The sequence below is a fragment of the Gigantopelta aegis genome, chromosome 14, assembly GCF_016097555.1.
Source record: "Gigantopelta aegis isolate Gae_Host chromosome 14, Gae_host_genome, whole genome shotgun sequence".
Taxonomy (NCBI): domain Eukaryota; kingdom Metazoa; phylum Mollusca; class Gastropoda; order Neomphalida; family Peltospiridae; genus Gigantopelta; species Gigantopelta aegis.
This window is the reverse complement of record NC_054712.1, coordinates 38,457,757-38,481,388: the sequence shown is the minus strand read 5'-3', so window position 1 is coordinate 38,481,388 and position 23,632 is coordinate 38,457,757. Positions and strand designations below refer to the sequence as shown.

Below are 23,632 nucleotides of genomic sequence, written 5' to 3'. Positions count from 1 at the left end.
AAACCTCTAAAACATGGAATTCATTCAACTTATGTTTGTGCTTATATCCCATTAAGGTTCAAGCACTTTCTCCTGGGAACACACCACAGCTATCTGGGTTGTCTGTCCGGGACAGATAGTTAGTGGTTAGTAGTTAGTGAGAGAGAAGAGGGTGCAGTGGCCTTACATTTACCCATTGAGTGGTTAAAACTCGGTCTGGGTAGGAACCGGTAACGGACTGCGAACCTAGTACCTACCAACAATACGTCCGATGGCTTAACCACGACACCGCCAAGGCCGATCTAGCATGGAATAATCGTCGTAGTGTTTTATAGTTTTAAGGACTGATCATATTTTCCTCTGGGCATGTGCTTGGTCAAGAAGTGATTAAATATTTAACATGTGTCCGCAAAACTAAGTCAGCTGGAAAGAACATCAACACTAACACTTAAACACGGGGGACATGCAGTTGCTATTTGTTCTTGTTGATTATTTAAACAGAAGTTATCGTTGCTACGCTAGATCTGGATTCACAACTGCACCAAAGTTCGTACGTACGAAATTATTTGAAGACAAAATCCAGTTTGGGCTTCTTAGAAATATTAAGACGACCAGAAACACATTGAATATACAGACACGGATATTCTGAACAAGAAAATATATTTAATATGTAAGGTTAATCGTAAAAATTAGTCAGAAACAACTTACAATGGAGCAAACTCAGGAATGTCCTTTTAAGACTCTCTAGATCACAATGATACCAAAGCAAGAAGCACACAAACGTGCTCAGACTATCACAAGAAAAGTGCTCTTGGATGCATTGATTGTCTTGTATGGGTCCAATTCACTAATATAATTCATCGCAACTTTGCGATCTTACAGCACAATGCAAACAGACTTGCAAGGACGATGCGGTGTCGCTTTTAAGAGAGGTTAAAAGAGTTTTGTTAATGAAGCCACAATTAAGTGACTGGATGTTGCAGTTTTTACCCTCAATAATATATCTGTGTAGTTCGTTCAATTTATTAAATGATATCAATCTTGTGATATTTTGAACGATACGATGTGAACGTTGGTGGCCATATACGATATTTCATGAGGGTTTTCGAATACGATTTTAATGTCAACGGGTAAGGTCACAAATTGTAAATCAGGGGCGTATCCAGCATTTTGTAAGTGGAAGGGGGTCGTATATTTCCAAAACGTTTGTCGAAAGCGAGATCTGTAGGGGATTTCGGTGACATCCTCCCTTGAAATGTTTGAAATGAATGTACTCAGAGATGCATTTTCATGGAAATCACTGTGGTTAATGAATTAAGAACAAAACGCCCTAGAGTCATTAAAAGAACAATCGGGGTTGGGGGAGTGTGTTACGAGACAGGCGACAGTTCAGGGTTTTTTGCAGAGTTCTAAATTGTCGGTAGCTACATTTTGAAGAATACATTGTGTGTGTTTGTGCGTGCGTGCGGGCGCGCGCGCGGGTGTGTGAGTGGTAATCTTAAAAAGCCGCTGCGCATGCGCCTGTGAAACCATTTCGACTCCTCTTCTGGAACCCCCAAAGAATATGCTGCATATTTCATGTCTGTTTGCTACGGGTGGATGGTGTTGACTGGAACAGTGAAGAAGACTATACGGACCGTGTGCCTCCCATGGGTGGACATACACACAGAAGAAATATATAATCGATCCTTGGCGTACACACATGAATGCATATATATATATACATACACACCTGCCATCTGACCAATTCAGACGTCTAAGCGGGTTCACCTTAAAGACATTCCAGCTCGCTTGTGCTTTCATATTTGATTGTTCGAGAACAGGTTTCTTATCGAGAGATGCAGTACACGTCAGTCAGATGTTCGGGGCTGCTAGCGATTGCACTGTGTTGTATTAGCGCCACATTGAGGTACGTATAAGTTCGATCAGAAATAATAAATTGGGGATGGGGACTAAACACTGTGCAGAACTATATTTCACAGCGGCGTTTTCTCTTTGGACTTTATTAACAAGTCGTTGATAGGATTACATATCGTGTCCTGTTGCTACGCCTTCATTTCTAATCCTATTTTTATGATATTTCACACATAATAATAGGATCTTGTTACGTTGGACGATTTTGTGTTTTGCCTCTGTCAAAGGTCAATGTCACTATCTCGAACAATAAAAATTACAATGTCTAACATGATGTTTGTTTCTTTTTCACTAAAACTAAGATTTCCAATCATCCTTTCCATCCTTAAATTGGAAACATTTCCTAGGGAATTTGAAGGACCGATCTACGTCGTGACATTTATTGTCCTTTTTCACTAATAAATCTGATCTAAAAACGCAGTGAAGTACGAGTTACTGTGTATAACCATGTGACACTGAACTATATATCTTCTTAAGGAATGTTTCTCAATAACAACAGTAAACAAAAATAGCTGTTGTGTCTCATTAAAAAGCAATTCTTCGTACCTAGAGTAGAATGTCTGTTGTCTTTCAGTAAAGTGTTATATGTAATTAAAGGGACATTCCTGAGTTTGCTGCATTGTAAAATGTTTCCGACTAATAAAATATTTCTACGATTAAACTTCCATATTAAATATATTTTCTTGTTTAGAATATCAATGTCTGAATATTCAATGTGTTGCTGGTCGTCTTAATATTTGTAAGAAGCCCGAACTGGATTTTGTCTTCAAATAATTTCGTACGTACGAAAAAATATTTTTTAGGAAATAAAATGAAAATTAACCTAGTACAAATATTAGAACGACCAGAAACACGTTTAATATACAACAACTAATATTCTAAAAAAGAAAATGTATAAACACAGTGAAGTGTCTATTATCCGCCATTAAAGAATTATTCTCCATAAACACAGTAAACTCTCTGTTATTTATTGATCATTGTTGTGTTTTGTTTACATCAGTAAAGTGTGTATTAGTTGTCATTGATGAGTTATTCCCTACAACCCAATAACATATCTGTTATCTGTCACCAATGTATTATTGTCTATAGCCAAAATAATGAATTTGTTGTCTGTTAAAAGTTATTAACGATAACCAAAGTGATATTAATGCTATCTGTCATTAAAGAGGTTTTATTTATAACCGCAATTACAAAATACTATTATCGTCTATGAGATTGGATGTGGTGATATACACCTTGAAGAGCTGCTAGCTATAACCACGGTGATATAGTTTAACCACAGTTTACAGACATTAGTTATTTTTCAGCTGTGATAGGTCAAAACAATCCCTCTGGATCAGGAATCCCGACTTTGATGACGTCATAATCACAGGAAGCGTCCTATCCAGTGTTAGTGATGTCACAGGTCATCCGGAATGTGCACGAGAGTGTAAAGCAAATCCCGGGTGTTTGTCGTATTCCTACAGTGCGGATCACACGTGCCGGCTTCACTCTGTGAGATTTAAGAAGGGCGCTTTGATTACCACTCCACCTTCACTTGGAAGTCGGTACTACAGTTCTGAAGCAGGTAAATCACCCATTTTGCAACTGATTTTCTAGTTATAACCTGACTTATGAAATCAGCTTTATTGATATAACACATCATCGAGGTTCTTATACTTACACACAGACTCACAGAGTTATTGTTATTATTATTAGGTTCCCAAGCCTTTGGCGGGAACCTAATGTTTTTGCTATTAATTTTATTCCCTCCGTTTGTCATTTTCTGCTGAACGTTCTGGTCCGATTTAGTTGACATTTGGTAGGTAGGTGGGTAAATTGATTGCATTAAAAAAGTGTACATAATTATTTATTACACGGCAGTATAAAATATTGCTAATGCCATAACAATCACTTGCTGACGCAATTCGTAGACCCACGAATGACCCACGTCTGTGTTGCTGCTTGTTTGGAGTTAGTTTGTAATAAATAAAATACTAAACAAAGTTGTCTGTCATAACCACTTTTATGAAACTCGTGAACAGTATTGGTATCTGACTCGCTTTCGATTGTCAGATACCAAAACGGTTCACAAATTTCATTAAAAAATGGTATGACAGGCAAGCTCGTTTAGTATCCTCTATGTATAAGGTCTGTTTGTACAGCTGCTTTCTGTGAATCCTACAGGTAAAAACCTCTTGAAATTGTAGATCTAATTATTTTTTTTATTATTATTATTAGTAGTAGTAGTAGTAGTAGTAGTAGTAGTAGTCGTAGTAGTCGTAGTAGTAGTAGTAGCTTAGTATAGTCCATGAGCCAGGCCAAAAATTGGTACCATCTGAGGGCACCAAACAAAACTGTTATATTTGTTTTGGTACACCGTAGTACCAAACACAACTGTTATAATTGTTTGGGTACACCGTAGTACAAAACAAAAATGGTTAATGGACTTTTCAATAGGGTAGCTTTACCTAGTTATCACAGTTTTTTACGTTATCATTCAGGTGGTCAAAAAATCTGAGAAATCCGTGTATTAGTGTTTACTAAAGCACATATAAACCTTGTAGATAGGTACCCACAGTGTTCTTTGTGGGGTTTTTGCATGTCGTATGTGTTGATTAAGGATCCGAGAGGTGTAATGTGGTATCCTTGAGCATTTTGAAATATTCAAGATGGCTGTCAAAACAGAAATGGAATCATCTCCAATACTTTATCAATAATGACGAAACAGTTGATGTTCATGACGGTGTTTTAGGTATCAGTGGATTCATATTGAACTACTCCCAGGTAATCAAGACATTTCATCATTTTTACATCCAAGATGGCCACCACTATAGTAGTCAGAACAAGAAAATTTCACGTTACATCAACTATAGCAAGACTGTAAAGTTAGGAATTGGGGGGGGGGGGGGGTTATTCACCAAGGAATGCATTACACAGATGCTAACTGAGATATTGCATTATCAATTGAATCCTACTTACTTACTGCCCATTACACACTCTGGCGTTTAGGGCAGGGACGACATTTCTGAGTGCTCCTGTAAGGCCATCAATGGGTATGTGTGCCCCACTTGCACCGACAAGTGATCCAAACTAGTTCAACAGTTCTTCCATGGTTTGTGCTATCCTGCCTGTGGCTTCCGCAAATAAAAGATCCTTGCTGCTAATTGTTAAAGAATAGCCCATGAAGAGGACGACAAACGACTTCCAGCGGGTTTCCTCTGAAAATCTGTGTGGTATATCTTTGAGTCTGACACCATACAACCGTAACTCTTAATGTGGATAGTGCGTCGTTAAATAAAACATTTCTTTCTTTTTTCCATTAGCAATACATGTACGTGTATATCTACAAGGAAAGTTTTAAAATGCCATCTATTATTATTATAATTATTATGCTGACCTCTATTTCTTAAGGGTGCACCAGTCTATTTTAAACTATCTAGAAGAAATGCCACATCATATAGACCAAGTCTATAATGCCAATCTGGCTGTGATAAATGGTCAAGTCACAGTCAATAACTGATGTGTTTGGTCAAGACTGTGGAATCAGTTTTGATCATTCCCATTTTCTGTCTCGATAATGGACACTTCCAAGGCACGTGCACGCACGCACGCACGGGGAGGTCCTTGTTGTCCACTGTCACTGAGGTATATATATATATAATATATAGTATCATGATATTATATCTTATAATGTTACGGCAAGAAAACTTGATATCGGACGAATTAGTTGAGACCAATTGTCCTGGTCGAAATGAAGTCATTCGAGTTTGACGTAATTTCCATTCAACAATACACCGCGCCACATATTGTTACGTCATTTGAATATCTCATAATAGCGAACTGGCATTAAAGTTGCTAGTACAGTTTACAAAAACACGTTGTATTAAGCTTGAGATTATATGATAAAGAGATTATTACCCTCGTGTTTTTCGGTATCGGCAATATGATATATTAGGAATAAAAATTGTATTATTCTCGCATAATACAATATTTATTCCCGATATATATTGACGATGCCGAAAGGATTCAAAATTACCATGAAAACCAAGGTCGCCAGCAGGGCCAGTTGAAGAAAAATCTTACTGGCCCTTCACAAATTCAACTAGCCCTCCAATTATCACATTGGATTGCACAGGTAAAATTAAAACCATAGTGTTTTTTTGGTTGAATAATAACCGTTTGCGTTAAAGAAAATCGATGAATTGACGTTTAACTTCATAATGAATAAAATAAAAATTGATATAAAAACATGTTAAGTTTTTAAACTTATACCAACTCAAATAAAAAAGTTTTATCCACAAAAGAAGTCCAGTATAAATTAAACATGTTTCTTTACAAAGTACCATTAAATTAAACATATTTAAATCACATTTTTAACACAGGAAAAAAGACGAATGCAGTACTTTTAATGTAGAACTGCGCGTTATTAGTGTGTATTGGGAGTGGCAGTCCTCTTTGTGGCGATGCAAGAGGGATGGAATAAACTTTTGGTGATAATAAGAGGGGTGAAATTCCTAGCAAATGATTTCCTCGGGAGTGGAATTGAACTAGCTACGATCCATGGAATCATACACTGTTTGTAAAACCCATTCGGTGTTTATCATCGCAGAGATATGGTCTGATCATGTATAAGGTTGTGTTCATTCAGATACCTTGGATATTCCATCAATTTAAAAATTTGTATAAAAAAGAGAGTTAACCTATGCAGTTTGTGATGGTAATTTGTAAAGAATTTTTGTTTTAATTTACGTGCACTTCAACCCAAAAATAGAACTCGTATTTGAGACGGTATGGGATGGTTAGTTCCAAAAATAATATGTTTTTATATGAATTTCCAACTTTATTCATTATTTGGCGCTGTAAAATATAGAATCATTCTAAATTCTGGAAAGATATTATTTTATTGCCAACATTTAATGGTGTGTTTTATAACATTCGAATACACAGTATCAGTCACTTTCTTTTTTTAACTAGTTTACGCCAGACACTAAAACCGATGGTCGCCCAACGAGACTACCTTTGTAAGATTCCTAGTAGACATTAGCCACGTTTCAACCAGCATAACTCATATATATATATATATATATATATATATATATATATATATATATATATATATATAGAGAGAGAGAGAGAGAGAGAGAGAGAGAGAGAGAAGAGATGACAGAGAGACCTGCACACAGACCCATGCAAACACACACACCTGCACACACACACAAACACAAACACACACACACACACACCACAGACACACAATGGCGTTTACACATGTATATTAAAGATACCGAAGAATGTTTTAAAAACTTATCACTCAAAATAATATTAATTATATAACAATAAAGATGATGATGATGATGATGATAATGATAATAATAATTAAATATAGATAATTAAATCACGATAGAGGCCATCTACATACCTATACACATCGTTTTTTAAACACAACCCCACTGCTTGGCCTAACTACCAACCACATTTCAGCTGTATGGGGCCCAGAATATTTCTTACAAAATCACCAAACATACGGAACAAAAATATTTTTAATACAAAATACTACAAAATTCGCGATTGAGGCCAATACACATAACATATACATGTATTTTTTAATAGAATAAATATCCCTGAAGTACCCAACAACATACCAAATTTCAGCTAAATAGTCCCAGAACCATTCTTACAAGATGGGAACCTAATAATAATAGTAGTAGCAGTAGCAGTAGCAGTAGCAGTAGCAGTAGCAGTAATAGTAGTAGTAGTAATGAGAGCTATATTTGCAGATGCTTGTCCTACCAATGAAGGGTACGTTCTGCTGGACAGTGTGGACATATGCTTTAAGGCATCCGCCGAAACAAAAACACGTGATGAAGCTCGCGTTATATGCAGCGGGTCTGGTGACAAGCTGATTGTCCTCGACACGCAGGAGAAAAACTCGGCTGTAGCGGAATACCTGTATACAAGTGCACGTAAGTCCAAGTCCTTTTCACATGGCCACATCCATTAGATTCAGTCATGTTCACCCTAGCTCCCGTCTCTGGTACGACCACTGGCTTCACCCCGAGTAGATGTAGGTAAGTTATCAATCGACATAAACGTCACGGATATAAATACTACCACCCTTCACCCTTAAAGTGAATCAGAAAAATGGGGGTCAAGCTGCTCATTTCTGAGGTAACGGGTAGCGTCTATGACTACCCTAGTTCCGCATAAAATTCAAGTACTTTTTTTTACAGGTACCCAATACATGTTTGAAGCACAAGGCTACTTGACACAGTGATACTAGATGAAATAAAATTACATACATTTTTTCCCCCCAGATGAAACTTTTTTTTTCACAACCAACACATTCACATTTATCACCAATCACAGGACTTGTGGTGTTCACTTCTCTATCAAAAGTTGGGTGCACCTCGAACTTTGACCCTACTGAATGAATGGTAAACAAAAGCCTCGGGTTAGCACATTTTGCCATAGGGACATAGAAAGTGTGGTTATTGACTTAATGTGCGCCCCGAACTAATTATCCTCGAATACCTCATTCCTTTTTGCCCAATTTAAGTATTTGCTCAAACACTAGGGGTCTGTTGCCCTCCCCCTACCCGTCTCGTACGTTTATGTTTAAAACACCCAGAAACTCCAATCAGGACCAGAAAGCCAGTTGTTAGGATCTTTCAGAATTAAAAGAAGTCATGTTTGCTGGACTATCTGGTCTAATTTGTAATCTCGAATTTTTCTTTGGTATTCTTCAGGTCTACAATCGTATTTCATTGGCCTGACAGACGAACAAACAGAGAACCAGTTTATCTGGGAGAATGGAAAACTAGTTGGTTTTACCAGCTGGATTGTTGACGAACCCGACAACTATGGTAATAACGAAGATTGCGTACAGTTTACGACGAATGGCGGTAAATGGCGAGATATAAAATGCACAGACATACGTAGATACATATGTGAAAAGCCATGAGATTGACATTCTATCCTGAATTACGAACAGCATGGTTATTGTTTGCATTTGTGTGTGTGTCAGACAAAACTCCTCTTATCTAAGAGTTGTGCATTGCACGTTTTTGTGTGTTACACTATTAATATTGTGCTTAGGGGCGTAGCGTGGTATGAACCTTTTGTAACCCACCACTAGACACCTATGAGTCATTCGCACGAAATATGTCATACTGCATTACCCACTCCTAAATGTTATATAATTAAGAAAACTGAGATAAACATCACAGGGATATTTTTATAGCACACAGAATTTTAGCACCTGAATTTATTAACAAATGTTTAATTTAATAGGGTGAAAAACAAGAATTTGCCATGTTCTAAATCAAGGCCATAAGATCAAAACTAAATCAAAATAGCCCAAAACTGATTTCATTCAGTATTCTCGGGCTACGCCCTCGATCATTACTCCCGTCACTCAACGGCCGCAAAAACCGTGGTCTAACTAGACGTTAAAGGATAATGTAATTATAACCTAATTACTCTGGAAAACAAGGTTACATGATTCGATCAAGTTCAAATCAATCGACCAATAACACACACACACACACACTCTCTCTCTCTCTCTCTGATGACCTATATCTGTAGAAACAAGTCAGATTCAGCTGACATTTTCATGGCAACATAGTTTTAGGAATATCAGTTCATCCACAATATAGTACAACTAGAAAGTATTATAATTTTATTTAAAAAAACAGCCTTATTTAAAAAAAAAAAAATTTAAAAATCAGAAGTTAAAGATGTTTCTTTTTAACATTATCATCAGGTAAAAAAAACCGAAACTAAAACACACCCATTAAAAAGCCACACTATTTTAATGTGCACCAAGACAACATACATCTGATTACGCAAAACAATTAAACTAAATAGAAAACATAACGATTTCACACAAGAAATCTGCATACTTAATGAAGGAAAAAACGTTTACTTGCATAATGTGTTTTCTTGGTAGTCCAAATGTCTTTAAAAATTAAATTAATAATATAATTAACATTAACAATAATATTATTAATAATAATAGTAATAATAATAATAATAATAATAATAAAGTGGCCTATTGGCTTATAAGGCTCCTCTATTTTATTTTAAATTTTAACGGTGGTAGATAATTTATCAATTTGTAAAGACCACTTTACAATAGCCATTCTTAAAAAAACATTTTTTTTTTTTAAATAGCACACTATTAGATTGTAGAGAGTGCCACAGAGGATGACTGTACCAAGTTTCAGAATAACCCAATCGAAATTCTGAGATGATAGATATCGAAGCAAACGATAATGGATGACGCCGGACAGACAACAGACAAATTGAATGTCATAGCAGAGGTCGAATTTATTTTAAATCTTTTAAATTTAAAACTCTAGGAGAGATAAAAAATAGACTGAAAATTTTCAAATTTTTTAAAAATTCAATCTTTGTTCAAAATATCGCTCTATTGGTTTCAGATGATTACACCTGAGAATACTAAAATTAAGTTTCAGAACTGTCCAAAGAAAACTTTAGGAGAACATAGACATTTAAATTTGAAATTTAATAAAAGTTCACAAGACTGTCCTAGAGAATACTAGTACCAAGTTTCAGAAACTATCTGATAAAAAATCTCGAATAAGACAGACTTTCAAAGTTTCAAATTAAATTTAAAAAATTAACACAAATTAGTTGGTAGAGGATGCCCCAGAAGATCACTTGTATTACTATTATCATCATTATCATCATTTTGAAACACAAGAAGATTATAACAAAATATATTTATAAATATGTAACAGTCAACCAAGATACACAGCTTGGCATACCTGATCTACACATGCAGCTAACAGCCGATATATCTCTACTATGTGATAAACTTGTATAAAAACCTGTATATACAGGGCATCTTGTATAACTACTTGTAAATACAAGGCATCTTGTATCACAACCTGTAAATACAGGGTATCTTGCATTATAACCTGTATATACAGGTCATTTTGCATAATAATATGTTAATCTATTTATTCTGGGCATCTTGTATCATAACCTGTATATACAGGGCATCTTGTATAACAAACTGTATTAACAGGGCATTTTAAATAACAGCCTGTTTATTCTGGGCATCTTGTATAACAACCTGTTTATTCAGGGTAGCTTGTATAACAACCAGTCCATAAATGACATGTTGTAACATAAAGCACATATTGTTTATGTACTGATCTTGCTTATAAAGATCACCTGCTGATACAAACCATATTTTGAAGTATGACCTCTTCAGACAGGTCTCACTGAATAAATAATAATGAAAACAAAATGTTCTAATATCCAACTAAAGACAACAGAAACACTGTAACATACAAGGGTAAAATAAGTGTAAACCACTAGAATAAATATAAACACGTCACAGTACAAAGTACTACTTGGATTTCTTGCTTAGTATAAAATGGAAAGATATCAATAATTATAATTAATCAAACATGAATATTCAGTAGAATATCATTAGGTCAAACACTGTTGGGGTACTATTACTTGTATGACTCATTGGCCAGTTTAAACCAAGCTTAGGCTATCGGTCTACAGGCTGGTAGGTAATGGGTTCGGATCCCAGTCGAGGCATGGGATTTTTAATCCAGATACAGACTCCAAACACTGAATTAGTGCTCAAACGGGTAGGTGTAAACCACTTGCACCAACCAGTGATCCATTACTGGTTCAACAAAGGCCATGGTTTGTGCTATCCTGCCTGTGGGAAGCACAAATAAGAGATCCCTTGCTGCTTGTCATAAAAGAGTAGCCTATGTGGCGACAGCGAGTTTCCTCTAAAAAAACAGTGTCAGAATGACCATATGTTTGACGTCCAATAGCCGATGATAAGATAAAAAATAATTGAGAGTAGCCCATGTAGTGGCGACAGCGGGTTTCCTCTCAAAATCTGAGTGGTCCTTAACCATATGTCTGACGCCATATAACCATAAATAAAATGTGTTGAGTGTGTCGTCAAATAAAACATTTCTTTCTTTTTAAACCAAGGATTCGGACAAATTCAGTAGTGACCATGATCCTTGATAATTTGAGTTCACTATTTAACGTATGAAATAACATTGACCAAAACATTATCTGCATTACATACTGGAAACGAAATCAGTATTTAGTGTGAACTTGTTTTGATTTTATTAAATCAATTACAATTTGTACATTCATAATGGTGGAAAGAGTGTTGACATCCCTTATCCAACACCAGGTATGTTCATGTCCCATGGTTGTGGATGTGGATACTTTTTGACGTGCCCCTATCCAACTGAGGTTCGGGCACGCCCACCCCAGGTCTGGCCTCTGACTTCGCCAGTGAGCAATCCCGGGGCGGAAAGGGGGAGGGGTCAGTTGATGTTTAGGGGGGGGGGGATTTATAAATTTATTTAAATATAAATAGCACCATTATATAAAATTTAATCAATGAATATTGCTTTATAATTATAATTAGTTGGTGCAAGTTATTTGTCCATCGGGCGAGTCAAAACAATATATATATTTTTTTTAAAAGAAATTAAACAACAAAAAATTAAAATAAATCTTTACCATTTACTTATTATTTAGGCCCTGGAGGACTAAGGTTAGCAAAGGAGGAGGCTTCGCGCCCAATCCGGTTCACCCCATGGTTGTTGCCACTTGCAGCAACATCAGGTGTTATAAAGGCATTCGTTTGAACAATTGAAGGCAATCAATTTCCTCTGCCTGAGTAATTGGTCGGTTTTCAAGTCAGTGAAATTGCTAAAACATCTTAAGAAGTGTCGAATACTGAAATGACACTTCACATAACGGACGATTCCTAATTTCTTCATTGTAAAGCGATGTATACATGTAGTTTGTTAGACTGGAAGGTATATGTTTGTGAAATATTGTTAATTACACTGGCTTCCCTTTGACAGGGCTGACATAACTGACTGAAAGAAAGCTAGCGTTCGACCCATTTGTAGCTTGATGCTTCAGTGCAAAATAAAAGGTCTTTATGAATACAAATACTCAGGACTTCTTTCTTGGGATGAGCATAGCAGTATGTTTGGCCAATCTGTGTTCGGGCCCATGAGATTCTACTGTATATAAAGTAATTGAAGCAAACAATAAACAGATAAAATAAAAATAAATTAATTAATAAAATTCCCAATAGTTGTTTGGATTTCAATGCAGGCACTATACATGTAGTTGTAAGACAATAATGGTATGTAAATTATTAATCCATTCTCTGTGGGATTATGAGAAACTTTCTTTTACACAAGTTACTCTAAATAATGGCAAGGAAACTAAGGTGCTACATTAGTTCTAAGAAATAGGAGGATATATAGCAGGTGTTCAAAAACTGCAAGTCTCATTTTGTGCTTACTATTTTTAATTTGAGCATTACATTTTGGACAGATAAACATGGCCATTGTGTGGGTTACCAGAATTACTGTTAATAGCCATAAATGGGCTACCCAAATGTTCAACTCTATATTTTCATAATTCAACCATAATTCTTACTCATTATTGATTATTTTTACATACACATAGAAACAACCCCAAGACACGTAAGATTTTACATTAATTTTATCAAGTTCAAGACATCTGCACAACAATCCATTATTGATTTTGCAGCTGATCGTTCCAGCAGAGCCCAGCTAATAGTTTTAATTCTAATCAATCATAGGAACACCACTTTTAAAGGGAAGGAAGGAAGTAAATGTTTTATTTAACAGCGCACTCAACACATTTTATTTATGGTTATATGGCGTCAGATATATGGTTACGGACCACACAGATACTGAGGGAGGAAACCCGCCGTCGCCACGTCATGGGCTACCCTTTTCGATTAGCAGCAAGGGATCTTTTATATGCACCATCCCATAGACAGGATAGCACATACCACGGCCTTTAAATGTACCAGTCGTGGTGCACTGGCTGGAGCGACACTATTAACGGGGAATAAAGTCAAACATGAGATGTATGTGCTGGAAAGATGCATACCCCAGACCACCAACACACACTGACACTTGAAAAAAGAAATGAGAAACATGTAATTTTAGAGTTAATAAAAAGTTGTGATTATTCCTGCGAACGGGGGGCAACCATTTTGTTTTGTTTTCATCACGTCCGGTACTCTACCTTGGATTGGAAGGATGTGACTCCGACCAACTCCTGTACGCATAGTGTAAACAAAAGCAGTAATTTACGACAAGGCACTTCACTGACTTGTAAAACAATATAAATGACTTGATAATGTAATAAACTATTTAACTAAATATATTTCAGTTTGCATTAACAGAACGAAATGGAGTTATAATATTTTTCTCTTAAATAAAATAATAGACCAATTACCAATTCAGTATGTACATGTAGGTTAATGCAGGGACAAAACATGATACAGTTATTTCGACTTGTTTTGTAGCCACTTTAACAATAGTGGTTTATTTTGTATTAAAAAATAATATATACTTATTGCTGGATTACTGGGATGAATATTATTACAGAATTGTTATGCATGCCTGTTTCATCATTCCGCAAAATCAGGTACCTTTGTTCTAAGAATAATTCCTGACGTTTCTCAGAGGGCATATTCACTGGAATGGAACAAAATGGCTGCACCCGTTATATATAATAGCTGTCACATTTAACCATTTTATTAATTAAATATAATAATATACTTGTTGATATTAAGCAATAATATGCATTATATATTGTTGAATATGTACACCAGTCCAAAAGCCTTGCACATGCATTCCTTTAACTTCTGTCCTGGATAAACAGTCCACCTTTTTTCATACTATGGAATTTACTACAAGTTATTTATTTCTGAGCCAATTGCTTTCTAAATTGCACACAGCAATGACATATTTTTGTTATTTCCAAATGGCGGATGGGAAAGACTATAAGTCTATGCCAGGGCAACATATCTCAACCTTCATAAGATATAAGACAAAAAATCATTTCAAGTGAATTATTCCCACGATGTGCCAGGTTTTACTAATACTTTCAAAATTATTAGTAATTTTCTACATGGTCAAGGGAAATAAACTGCAACTCTCTAAGGTTTGAACATCTAATAAAATTTACTTTTTAGCATAATGTCAGCAGAGTATTAACTAGGAATAATGCCAAATTGTAAAGAGGAATACTGATACCATATAAATAATAAATACATTTGGTACAAAGTAAACAAGAAATACAGAATACTGGCAGGAGTCTTGGATATTAGGAGATTTTGTGACAGATCACTGGTATATATCAATCAATCATATGCAATGTTCTAGTTCTGGATACTGCAGTCTGCTTGTGGTTTCTATATTTCTATACTAAAACTGATCTACAGACATGTGACAGCATCTGTGAAAACGGGTACAGATGAGCAAAACTTTACAAAATAGAATCTTGTTCCATTAACATGTAATAACGAGGAGAGTTGTCTCTATAACAAACGGTGACATAATAAACTTATCATTTCAACATCAAAATAAAGTGACAAACATCAACCAAGAGAAACAAGCTTTGCTTTTGATTTAATATATCAAAAGCTTATGTTTTGCTAACATATCTCACAAGCAATCGCATTAACGTGCTAGATTGATATTTAACATAGTTTAATTTTAAATGTTTTTCTATAGATGGTGTTGTGACATATCTGTACTCATTTTCACAGATGCAATCAAACATTTAAACAATGCTAATACATGTATAAATGAAATATAAAAACATTGGTAGTATTACAACAAATAAATGTATATTCAAAATATGACAAACTGAAAACAGGATATTGGCAGAATGTAAATAACAAATATATTCAAATTATGATCTCAACATAGAATGTAAATAACAAATATATTTGTAAATTGAGACAGGATTTTGGTATTATACATCTGAATAATAAATACTATACATGAACTATGAATTGCCTTATAATGCCTATTAATAAAATACTGTAAGCAGCCAACTATGTTGTGTGCAGTAAGAGCAAAGGATAAAAACTATGTTCGCCTCAGATGAGTACATGGAGGATTCATCGCAGTTGTTTTTTATTATGGAATATATCAACCCAGTTGAGGTCGATATTTTACATATTAAAAACCACAAATAGCGAATTCTGTTTATTCTATAGCACTTGCCAAATAACATTTTAATTCAATAATGTAAATCATAAAATATCAACGACCTTAACTTTTAGCAGAATCCACATTAGTTACCTATTAGCAACATAGAACTTTAGCGGGCTCATATCAGACATTCAAAATGTTTGTTTGCTATCATTTTACTGTCATGTAACATACACCATTTTCGGTTGTAAATGGCCTCAAACATCAGGGCTGAGTTCAGCCAGACTGAGCTATATTGGTTTATGGGCTTCATGGTAAACCAAATGGTTATGTCGGGAACCAAGCAAATAGTTTGCGAATGTTAGTGAATGTTAGCAAGACATTTGTTGGCTGAATTTGGGCCAAGTGAGCGCCGCTTACTGTCAACTTAAATTTAGTAAAAATATTGCAGTCCTATATATGCAAACTAATTATTTTTCTTCACTATCCTTATTGTTACATACATAGCATGGTGTGTGTTCAGTTAATCGCCAACAAAACAATCGCCTGAATCATGCAAAATCTACTGCATGAGGAGTTTTTCAGAGCCGGAACTGTCATTGATCAACAGTGACCGGGCTGGTACAATGAATAATTACCATTTACAGACAGACAGTTTGACAACAAAATAAACTTTTAATTTTAAAATAAATAAATATAAGAAACAGGTTATGTATCTGTACATGTGTTCCTAAATGTTATAGACTTTGTTCTATTTTGTATGCCGCAGTACACGGGCTTTGACAGTAGTGAAGTGTTATTAATTCTTGTAAACTGTTTACGCATTGCGTGTTTGTTTATTGTTCTCACTTCTTTGTAAAAGTAAACTGTATGCTATTAATTAATGCATATAGCTAATAAATATTTATACGTCTGATTTTCCTTTAAAGTGCTAAATTTAGTGTCATGAAATACTAGCGTTTTATAAGGCCTCACTAATATTTTATGCTCGCTAACATTTCCTGATTTACAGTATTTAGTCAAGTACAGGTCTAAACTCGCCTTGAGCTGTAATATGATATCATCATGATTGGCACAAATGTAGTTTTAACTAAACCTCATCAAAACGTTACACTCAGGTGTACAGGTCTTGTTGGCTTGCCAGCAAGTGCCCCACTGACAATGACAGCAGTAGGTATACTGATGGAAAGAAATAAAGGATCACACAGATAGTTGCTGCATCAAAAATCAATTCATATTGTCAGAAGTTGACTGAGAACATATACATCTAGGCAGCACATTCAACACTACAGACATTCAATCCCACATTACAACTTGGTATGAAATACAGACATTACTACGCTAGTCGTGAATTAAATTTGGTCTACAATTCGATGTGTTCCCTTATTTCTTTCCATCAGTATATATTAGATACTGCATCTTCAATTGGCCTTGTTTTGGGGTGGGTGGGGCCTGTTTTAAAGTTATGATTTGAGGTGCCATAAAGTGTATTTTTAGGTGTAAGGGAACATCAGCCCCCATACATACATACATACATACATACATACATACCAGTGTTAAAAAGTACAGCAATTTAAAGCCACTTAATGTTCACATTATATTGATGCTAAAAAACACAGCATCTACAGCATCTAAAAATATATTTAGAATATAGTAAACTGAACATATAACATTGGCAGTATGTAAATAATAATTAAAAAACTTAGAAGAAAGTTGAGAGAAACATCTGATGCTTCCCAAATTCAGTAACACTCAACCTGAAATCTACCCTAGTTCACCCCCCCCCCCCACCTTTCCAATGAAATAAATACACATCCTGCTTTTTTCCTGGGTTTTTTTAAAAAGCATTTTAAGGATGAATACATTTAGAATGACCTTTGACTGAAATTATTTAAATTTTGTTTAATCACAGGAAAAAATAAAACATGTAGTAAGTTCGACAATTTGCTAGATTTATATTTACATGCATTTCTGATGCATATCTAACAAACTAATTGACCTCACACATAATCTTTGCATAATGAACTTCGGAATATCAACAGAAGAGAGTGCGACAAGAATTGCTAAGGGCTTTTAATCTTCAACATGTAGGTGTTTTCAATGATTTAATTCAGATACTACTTACACTGTGATTATTCACTTCCATACATCTGAAGTGTTTTTGGTCATCCTGGTCTTTCTAAAACCACCAAATGGATTTTTCATATCTTTAAAGGGACGGACCCTAGTTTTTAAACACTAAGGCATATTTTTCACCTAGACCCTAGTTTCAACGTAAAAATGAACACTAAGTTTGGTTAATTTACAAACCTATAACAAATTTGGATACAACAGAGTGAAACAAAGAGTTTATGATCTCAAAATACCCATAAAAATATACTAAAACACGACTCCATAACCATTACTTCTCAGACACACGTTTTTAAAAATATGAAAAATAAGTTTTATTGTATTAAAAACACCAGGATGACCAGAAACACTTCGGTTGTACGGAAATGGATAATCTAAACAATAAAATGTAAGTAATGTTTGGTTTCAGTGATCATAAACGGCTCTAATAGTGAAAAATATGCCTTAGTATTTAAAAACTAGGGTATGTCCCTTTAAATCCATAGAAATAACAACTATGGAGATGAGCTCCAGTCAAGCTTTTCAGGATTTTACCTCGTTTCAATATCAAAGACTCCTCGTTTCACGCTGTTGTAACTTTATCCAAGTGTGCGGCAGGTTTATAGATTAACTAAACTTAGTGTCCATTTTTACAGGCTGGAACTAGGGTCTGTGACTATAATAAGATTTAAAAGTTATAAAGTTTGTTTCGTTTAACGACATCACTAGAGCACATTGATGAATTAATCATTGGCTATTGGATCTTTTATATGCACTTTTCCACAGACAGGAAAGCACATACCATGGCTTTTATCCAGTTGCTGTGCACTGGTTTGAACGATAAAAAAAGATTTTCTTTTTGCCAATGTACAATAATTATAACTGTCAATGTACAATAATTATAACTGTCAATGCCAGATGCAAACATTATGCATCTTATGGTGTTTATTTGTTGAAAATATTACTTATACCACAAGCATTCTGAGAGTGCTGCTAAAGCAATACATGTCCCCTATCGAGCACAACAAATGTTTGTATTTTCTAAATTCAAGGGCCATAACTTTGTAAAAAATGGGTAAATGGCCATGGATTCAAACTTGATCTATAACAGAACATGATAAAACTATACACAAAATTTCAGCTCAATATGTTGAGGCATCCCCCCCCCACCCCCACCCCCCCCCAAAAACAAAAAAAGTCAAGAAAAATCTGGAAAACTATATGTGGGACAGACAGAAGGATAGACATACAGACAGACAGACAACCAACAGACAGAAGGATAGACATACAGACAGACAAAAGGACAGCTAGATAGACAGCCAGCCAGACAGGACAGCTAGATAGACAGCCAGCCAGACAGGACAGCTAGGCAGACAGGACAGCTAGATAGACAGCCAGCCAGACAGGACAGCTATGAAATCTATAGTCCCCGCCAGTTGTACCGGTAGGGGACTAACAAGCAAGATTCAACGGTGTCCTAGCACTGTAGCAGTGGAGGAAAACAACAAATTCAATCCGTGACAAACTGTGAAGATCGAGTGATGTGTTAAGTTGAAATGAGGTCCAAAACAAATTCTAAAAGGCACGTTTTTGTTTGGGGGCCATCCATGCTGCTACCACCCTCCCTGCCTCTTGAGTCTTTCCCTGTGTATATGTACATTTCTCTGTCCTCCATACGGAAAACTATATTGGATGCAATTAGGAGTTGGAAGTGACTGCATTTAACACAAGAATTAACAGAATTTATAACACATTTTACACATTTCTTTTTTAAACTATGCTTTTTAATAGGCCTTATTTCTTAACACAGATACATTTACTCTACCAGAAACCCACTGCCCGCCTGCCTGCTACCCCGAAGACTGCCTTCATGTACTTTTTGGATGGCCGTATTTTGGCACAAACCTGATAACAGTTTGAAGGTGCATGTACATGCAATTCTTAAAACATTGTATACTATTTCTGGTTAAAACCTGCAGTTTTTTGCTTAGGCTGGGTTTTCATCAAACCCACAAAGACACAGATGTTTTATGACAGCTGAACAACAAAAAATAAGTTAAATTTACTGTGCACTGATATGATATTGTTAAGCTGCTACATTGTACTTTAAAAAAGCTTAATTTTGTTTTCAATTTCAGTGGAAAAAAATAAAACTGATGGAATAAAATTGTACATGTTCCATTTTGTGCAGATTTTCTCTCGTTTCACTCCTGGAACAGCCTGGACCTGAATTTGCCTGCCGACTCGGGAATGTCCGTCTGTATGCGACTGTTCGGAGTGCACGGTGTGGCCGGTGTCATCGAACTACTTCCCCTCTTCTTCCACGGGGTCAGCTCCCAGCCAGATTTCTACAACAACCAATGAATAAATGTTTAACGACACCAAAAGCACGAACAATCCATCGGCTATTGGGTGACAAACTAAAGTGAATGCATAAAACAAGAACAAGATGATGCACGTTTATTAATTATTGAATGAACAAATGAATGAATGAATGTTTAACAACATCCCAGCACAAAAATACACATCAGCTATTGGGTCTCAAACAAAATAAAGTTGTTGTTTGTTTGTTTTTTTGTGGGGTTTTTTAATTTATTGTCCCCAGAAACAAGAGCAATGTCAAGGTTGGAGGTCTCGAATCATTGCTGTACAATTGTATGCTGTATACATAGTACAATTTTTTTTTTAATTATTATTTACAATTGTTAGTACTACATGTATATAAAATATAATTAACTTGTTTTTATGTAATATAAAAATAAGACTTCTTTGAAAATATATAGAAAAATCAAATTTGAACACCCCCACCAAAAAAAGAAACAAAAAACCCCCATAATAATAAAATAAATAAAAGAAAATAAAAGAAAAGAAAGAATGAAAGAAAAAAGAGAAACAATGTCATTCTGGGGATCAGAGAGAAGAGGAAGAATAAAGAAAGGAAGTGAAGAAAAGAAAGAAGAAGAGAGGAAGGTGAAGGACGAGTTTGTATTCTCCCACTCTGCAGTATGAGCATAACTAAAACATTGATTAATTAATCATCAGCTATTGGATGTCAAACATTTGATATTTTTTTGACATAAACAGTCAGAGATGAAACCCGCTACATTTTTCCATTAGTAGAGAAGGACTACCAGTCACAGTGCACTGGCCGGAATAGGAAAAAGCCCAATAGGCGGATCAATCCTAGAGTGACTGCTCAATACCCTCACCCCCCACCTCATTTAATGCCATATAATGTTTAGCACCTACCCATCAACCCGTAGGTGTCAAACACTTAATACTGGAATGGTCTACGAATCTTAAAAAATAAGTTGTCCCAGAAACAACTGGTCTCAAAACTTTGGAGCCTGAAGGGGCTGGGCAAAAACTGGATAGATAAACGTATGGGGTGGTGGAGACCTTTAACTATCTGGAATGGGGTGTGGAAATATTGGACAGTAGGAATCCCCTCTCAGTATATTAAGCAGAAAACAGTACTTGCCTTGGGTGATTCCATCTGGTTTAGCTCACACCATTTAGTGAAACACCGGGAGGCAATTCCCAGTTTCTCCGGGTTGGCATCTTTACAGTAAACCAGAATTACCTGCTCGGCAAATTTCTCTGGCAACAACTGAGAGACCTGTCAAAGAAATAACAATCAATGATGTTCAAGTATCATGGCTCATGGCTCAAACTTAAGAATTTGTCTCCCACGACATTGCCATGGGTGACGGTTATAACAAATAAACATGACTGAAGTCTATTTTGTTGTATGTAGACATATTTCTAACGTGCAAATGTTAAATATTGGCAGACAGTGTACACCAGGTGTCAGGACCATAAATAGGATTTTTTGTGTGGGGGTGGCAACTGAGTAGTTAATAGTCTAAAACTCCTTAAACAGTTAAGAAGAGAATTTTCTTTTAGTTTCTATTATGCTTTCTGTATTTTTTTTTCTGGCGGAGTTGCCCCCCCCCCCCCTTCCCCCTATACTAGCTACGGCTCTGGGTGTATATATTTTTCCATTTTTGAGGAGCTTTACCGATGGCAGAAAAGTGATCGGTGATGGTCTCTATTTACAGTCTTAGAGATGAAACCCGCTACATTTTCCCACTAGTACCAAGGGATCTTTTGTATGCAACATCCCAGACAGAATAGTACATACCATGGTTTTTGATATATCAGTCATGGAGCACTAGCTTGAATGACAGATAGATATCTAGTTTAACTTGCCCATATACCACTAGGGTTTCGAACATGCCCATAAGATCCCGAGTCCTGCCTCTGAAAATGGGCAGAATTTTGAAAATAGCAATTAGTTAAAAAATTAATTGAATTAAATCTATATATATATATATATATAATAAAAAGTTACAATCCAAAAATAAAAAGAATTGACTGCTCGGCCGAATATTTATATAATTTGGAGCATTTTAAAAGGACAGTTGAAAAATAAATAAGAGAAAGAAGAGAGGATCGGACTTTTAATAATATTAAAAAAGAAAGTAATTTCGACATAAAATTTTTAACGAAGGTCTAAAAGTTTAAAGTCCGATCTATATGTCCACGTGAGTGGCCTTGTTAAGGCCATTCGGGTGCACAGCTCATAGGGACGAGATGGGTTGCATCCCGTCAAGAAAACCCTTAGATTGACAGTTATTAAACGTTGAAGGTATAGTGCTGTGCTGAAATACAAATCTTGAGAAGCCGGATCTGTCTGAACGAGAGAGTATCAGACGGGTATAGTCCAGTCGTCATGGGTTGGCATAGTGGTGCGGACAGACCCAACTCTGGAGGATACGAGATGGTATCACTGTGAAGCAAAGTAAAGTCTAGAAAAGAGTAGTAGGGGCCGACCCCGCTTCCTATTTCTTCTTAGAGTGGGGCGGTCAATCTTCCAGTGCTGCTAGGACAGGCTCGGACATGTAGAGACTAAACGTGAACAACCGTGGCATTCTGCAGAATGGCCGTCATACGAGTCACGAAAAAACAAGTCGACATAGTCAGCCGGAGAAATGACGTGGAGCCAAGGAATGAGCTGGAATGAGAAATAGCCCAATGGGCTAACCAATGGGGATCGATTCTAGACTGATTGCACATCAATCAAGCAAGTGTTTTACCACTGGGCTAAGTAAAGTGACTAAGAATATGTATGTGACACTATTTTTAAATTAAAAGATCAATAGACTGTATCACATGACATCATGTGGGATAGATGAAGTACACCAGAGGTGATAGAAATTTCGACCCAGGACAAAGCTTGCTGGGTTTTTTATTTTTTTATTGATAACCTTTACATCTCGACTGAATATAAAAGTTGTAGCGAGACTAAAGGATCGAGATTAATGGTGAGAGTTACAGTAACGGGCAAATAACCTTTGAATCATGCCCCCGGACCCCCAAATAACTTACGCCTTCAGCCGTCATTCAATTGCCACACACACACACACACCAATAATGTCCACCGCCGGTAGTAGGGGTGCATAGTAGGTGGTTACAAGTGCCTCTTAACAATGCCAGAAGTAACTACTGAACACTCCCCGAAGTGGTCAGACTAAGCCCACAGCTAAAAGCTGATGGGGAATGGCAGGTGTGTGGCACAGATAGCCACAAGAGACAAACACATGTCGCAGTTGGAGAGACAAGGA

The 23,632-nt window shown here is 36.0% G+C and overlaps 1 protein-coding gene across 1 annotated transcript; it reads left to right on the top strand.

Moving 5' to 3' along the window:
* The first annotated feature begins 1,729 nt into the window (after positions 1-1,729).
* LOC121388368 (macrophage mannose receptor 1-like) lies at positions 1,730-11,022 on the top strand. The gene is made up of 4 exons (XM_041519666.1): positions 1,730-1,888; positions 3,201-3,460; positions 7,653-7,838; positions 8,622-11,022. Exons 1-4 carry the CDS (start codon positions 1,818-1,820, stop codon positions 8,834-8,836), a joined length of 732 nt encoding a protein of 243 aa, XP_041375600.1. The 5' UTR covers positions 1,730-1,817; the 3' UTR covers positions 8,837-11,022.
* The last annotated feature ends 12,610 nt before the right edge of the window (positions 11,023-23,632 follow it).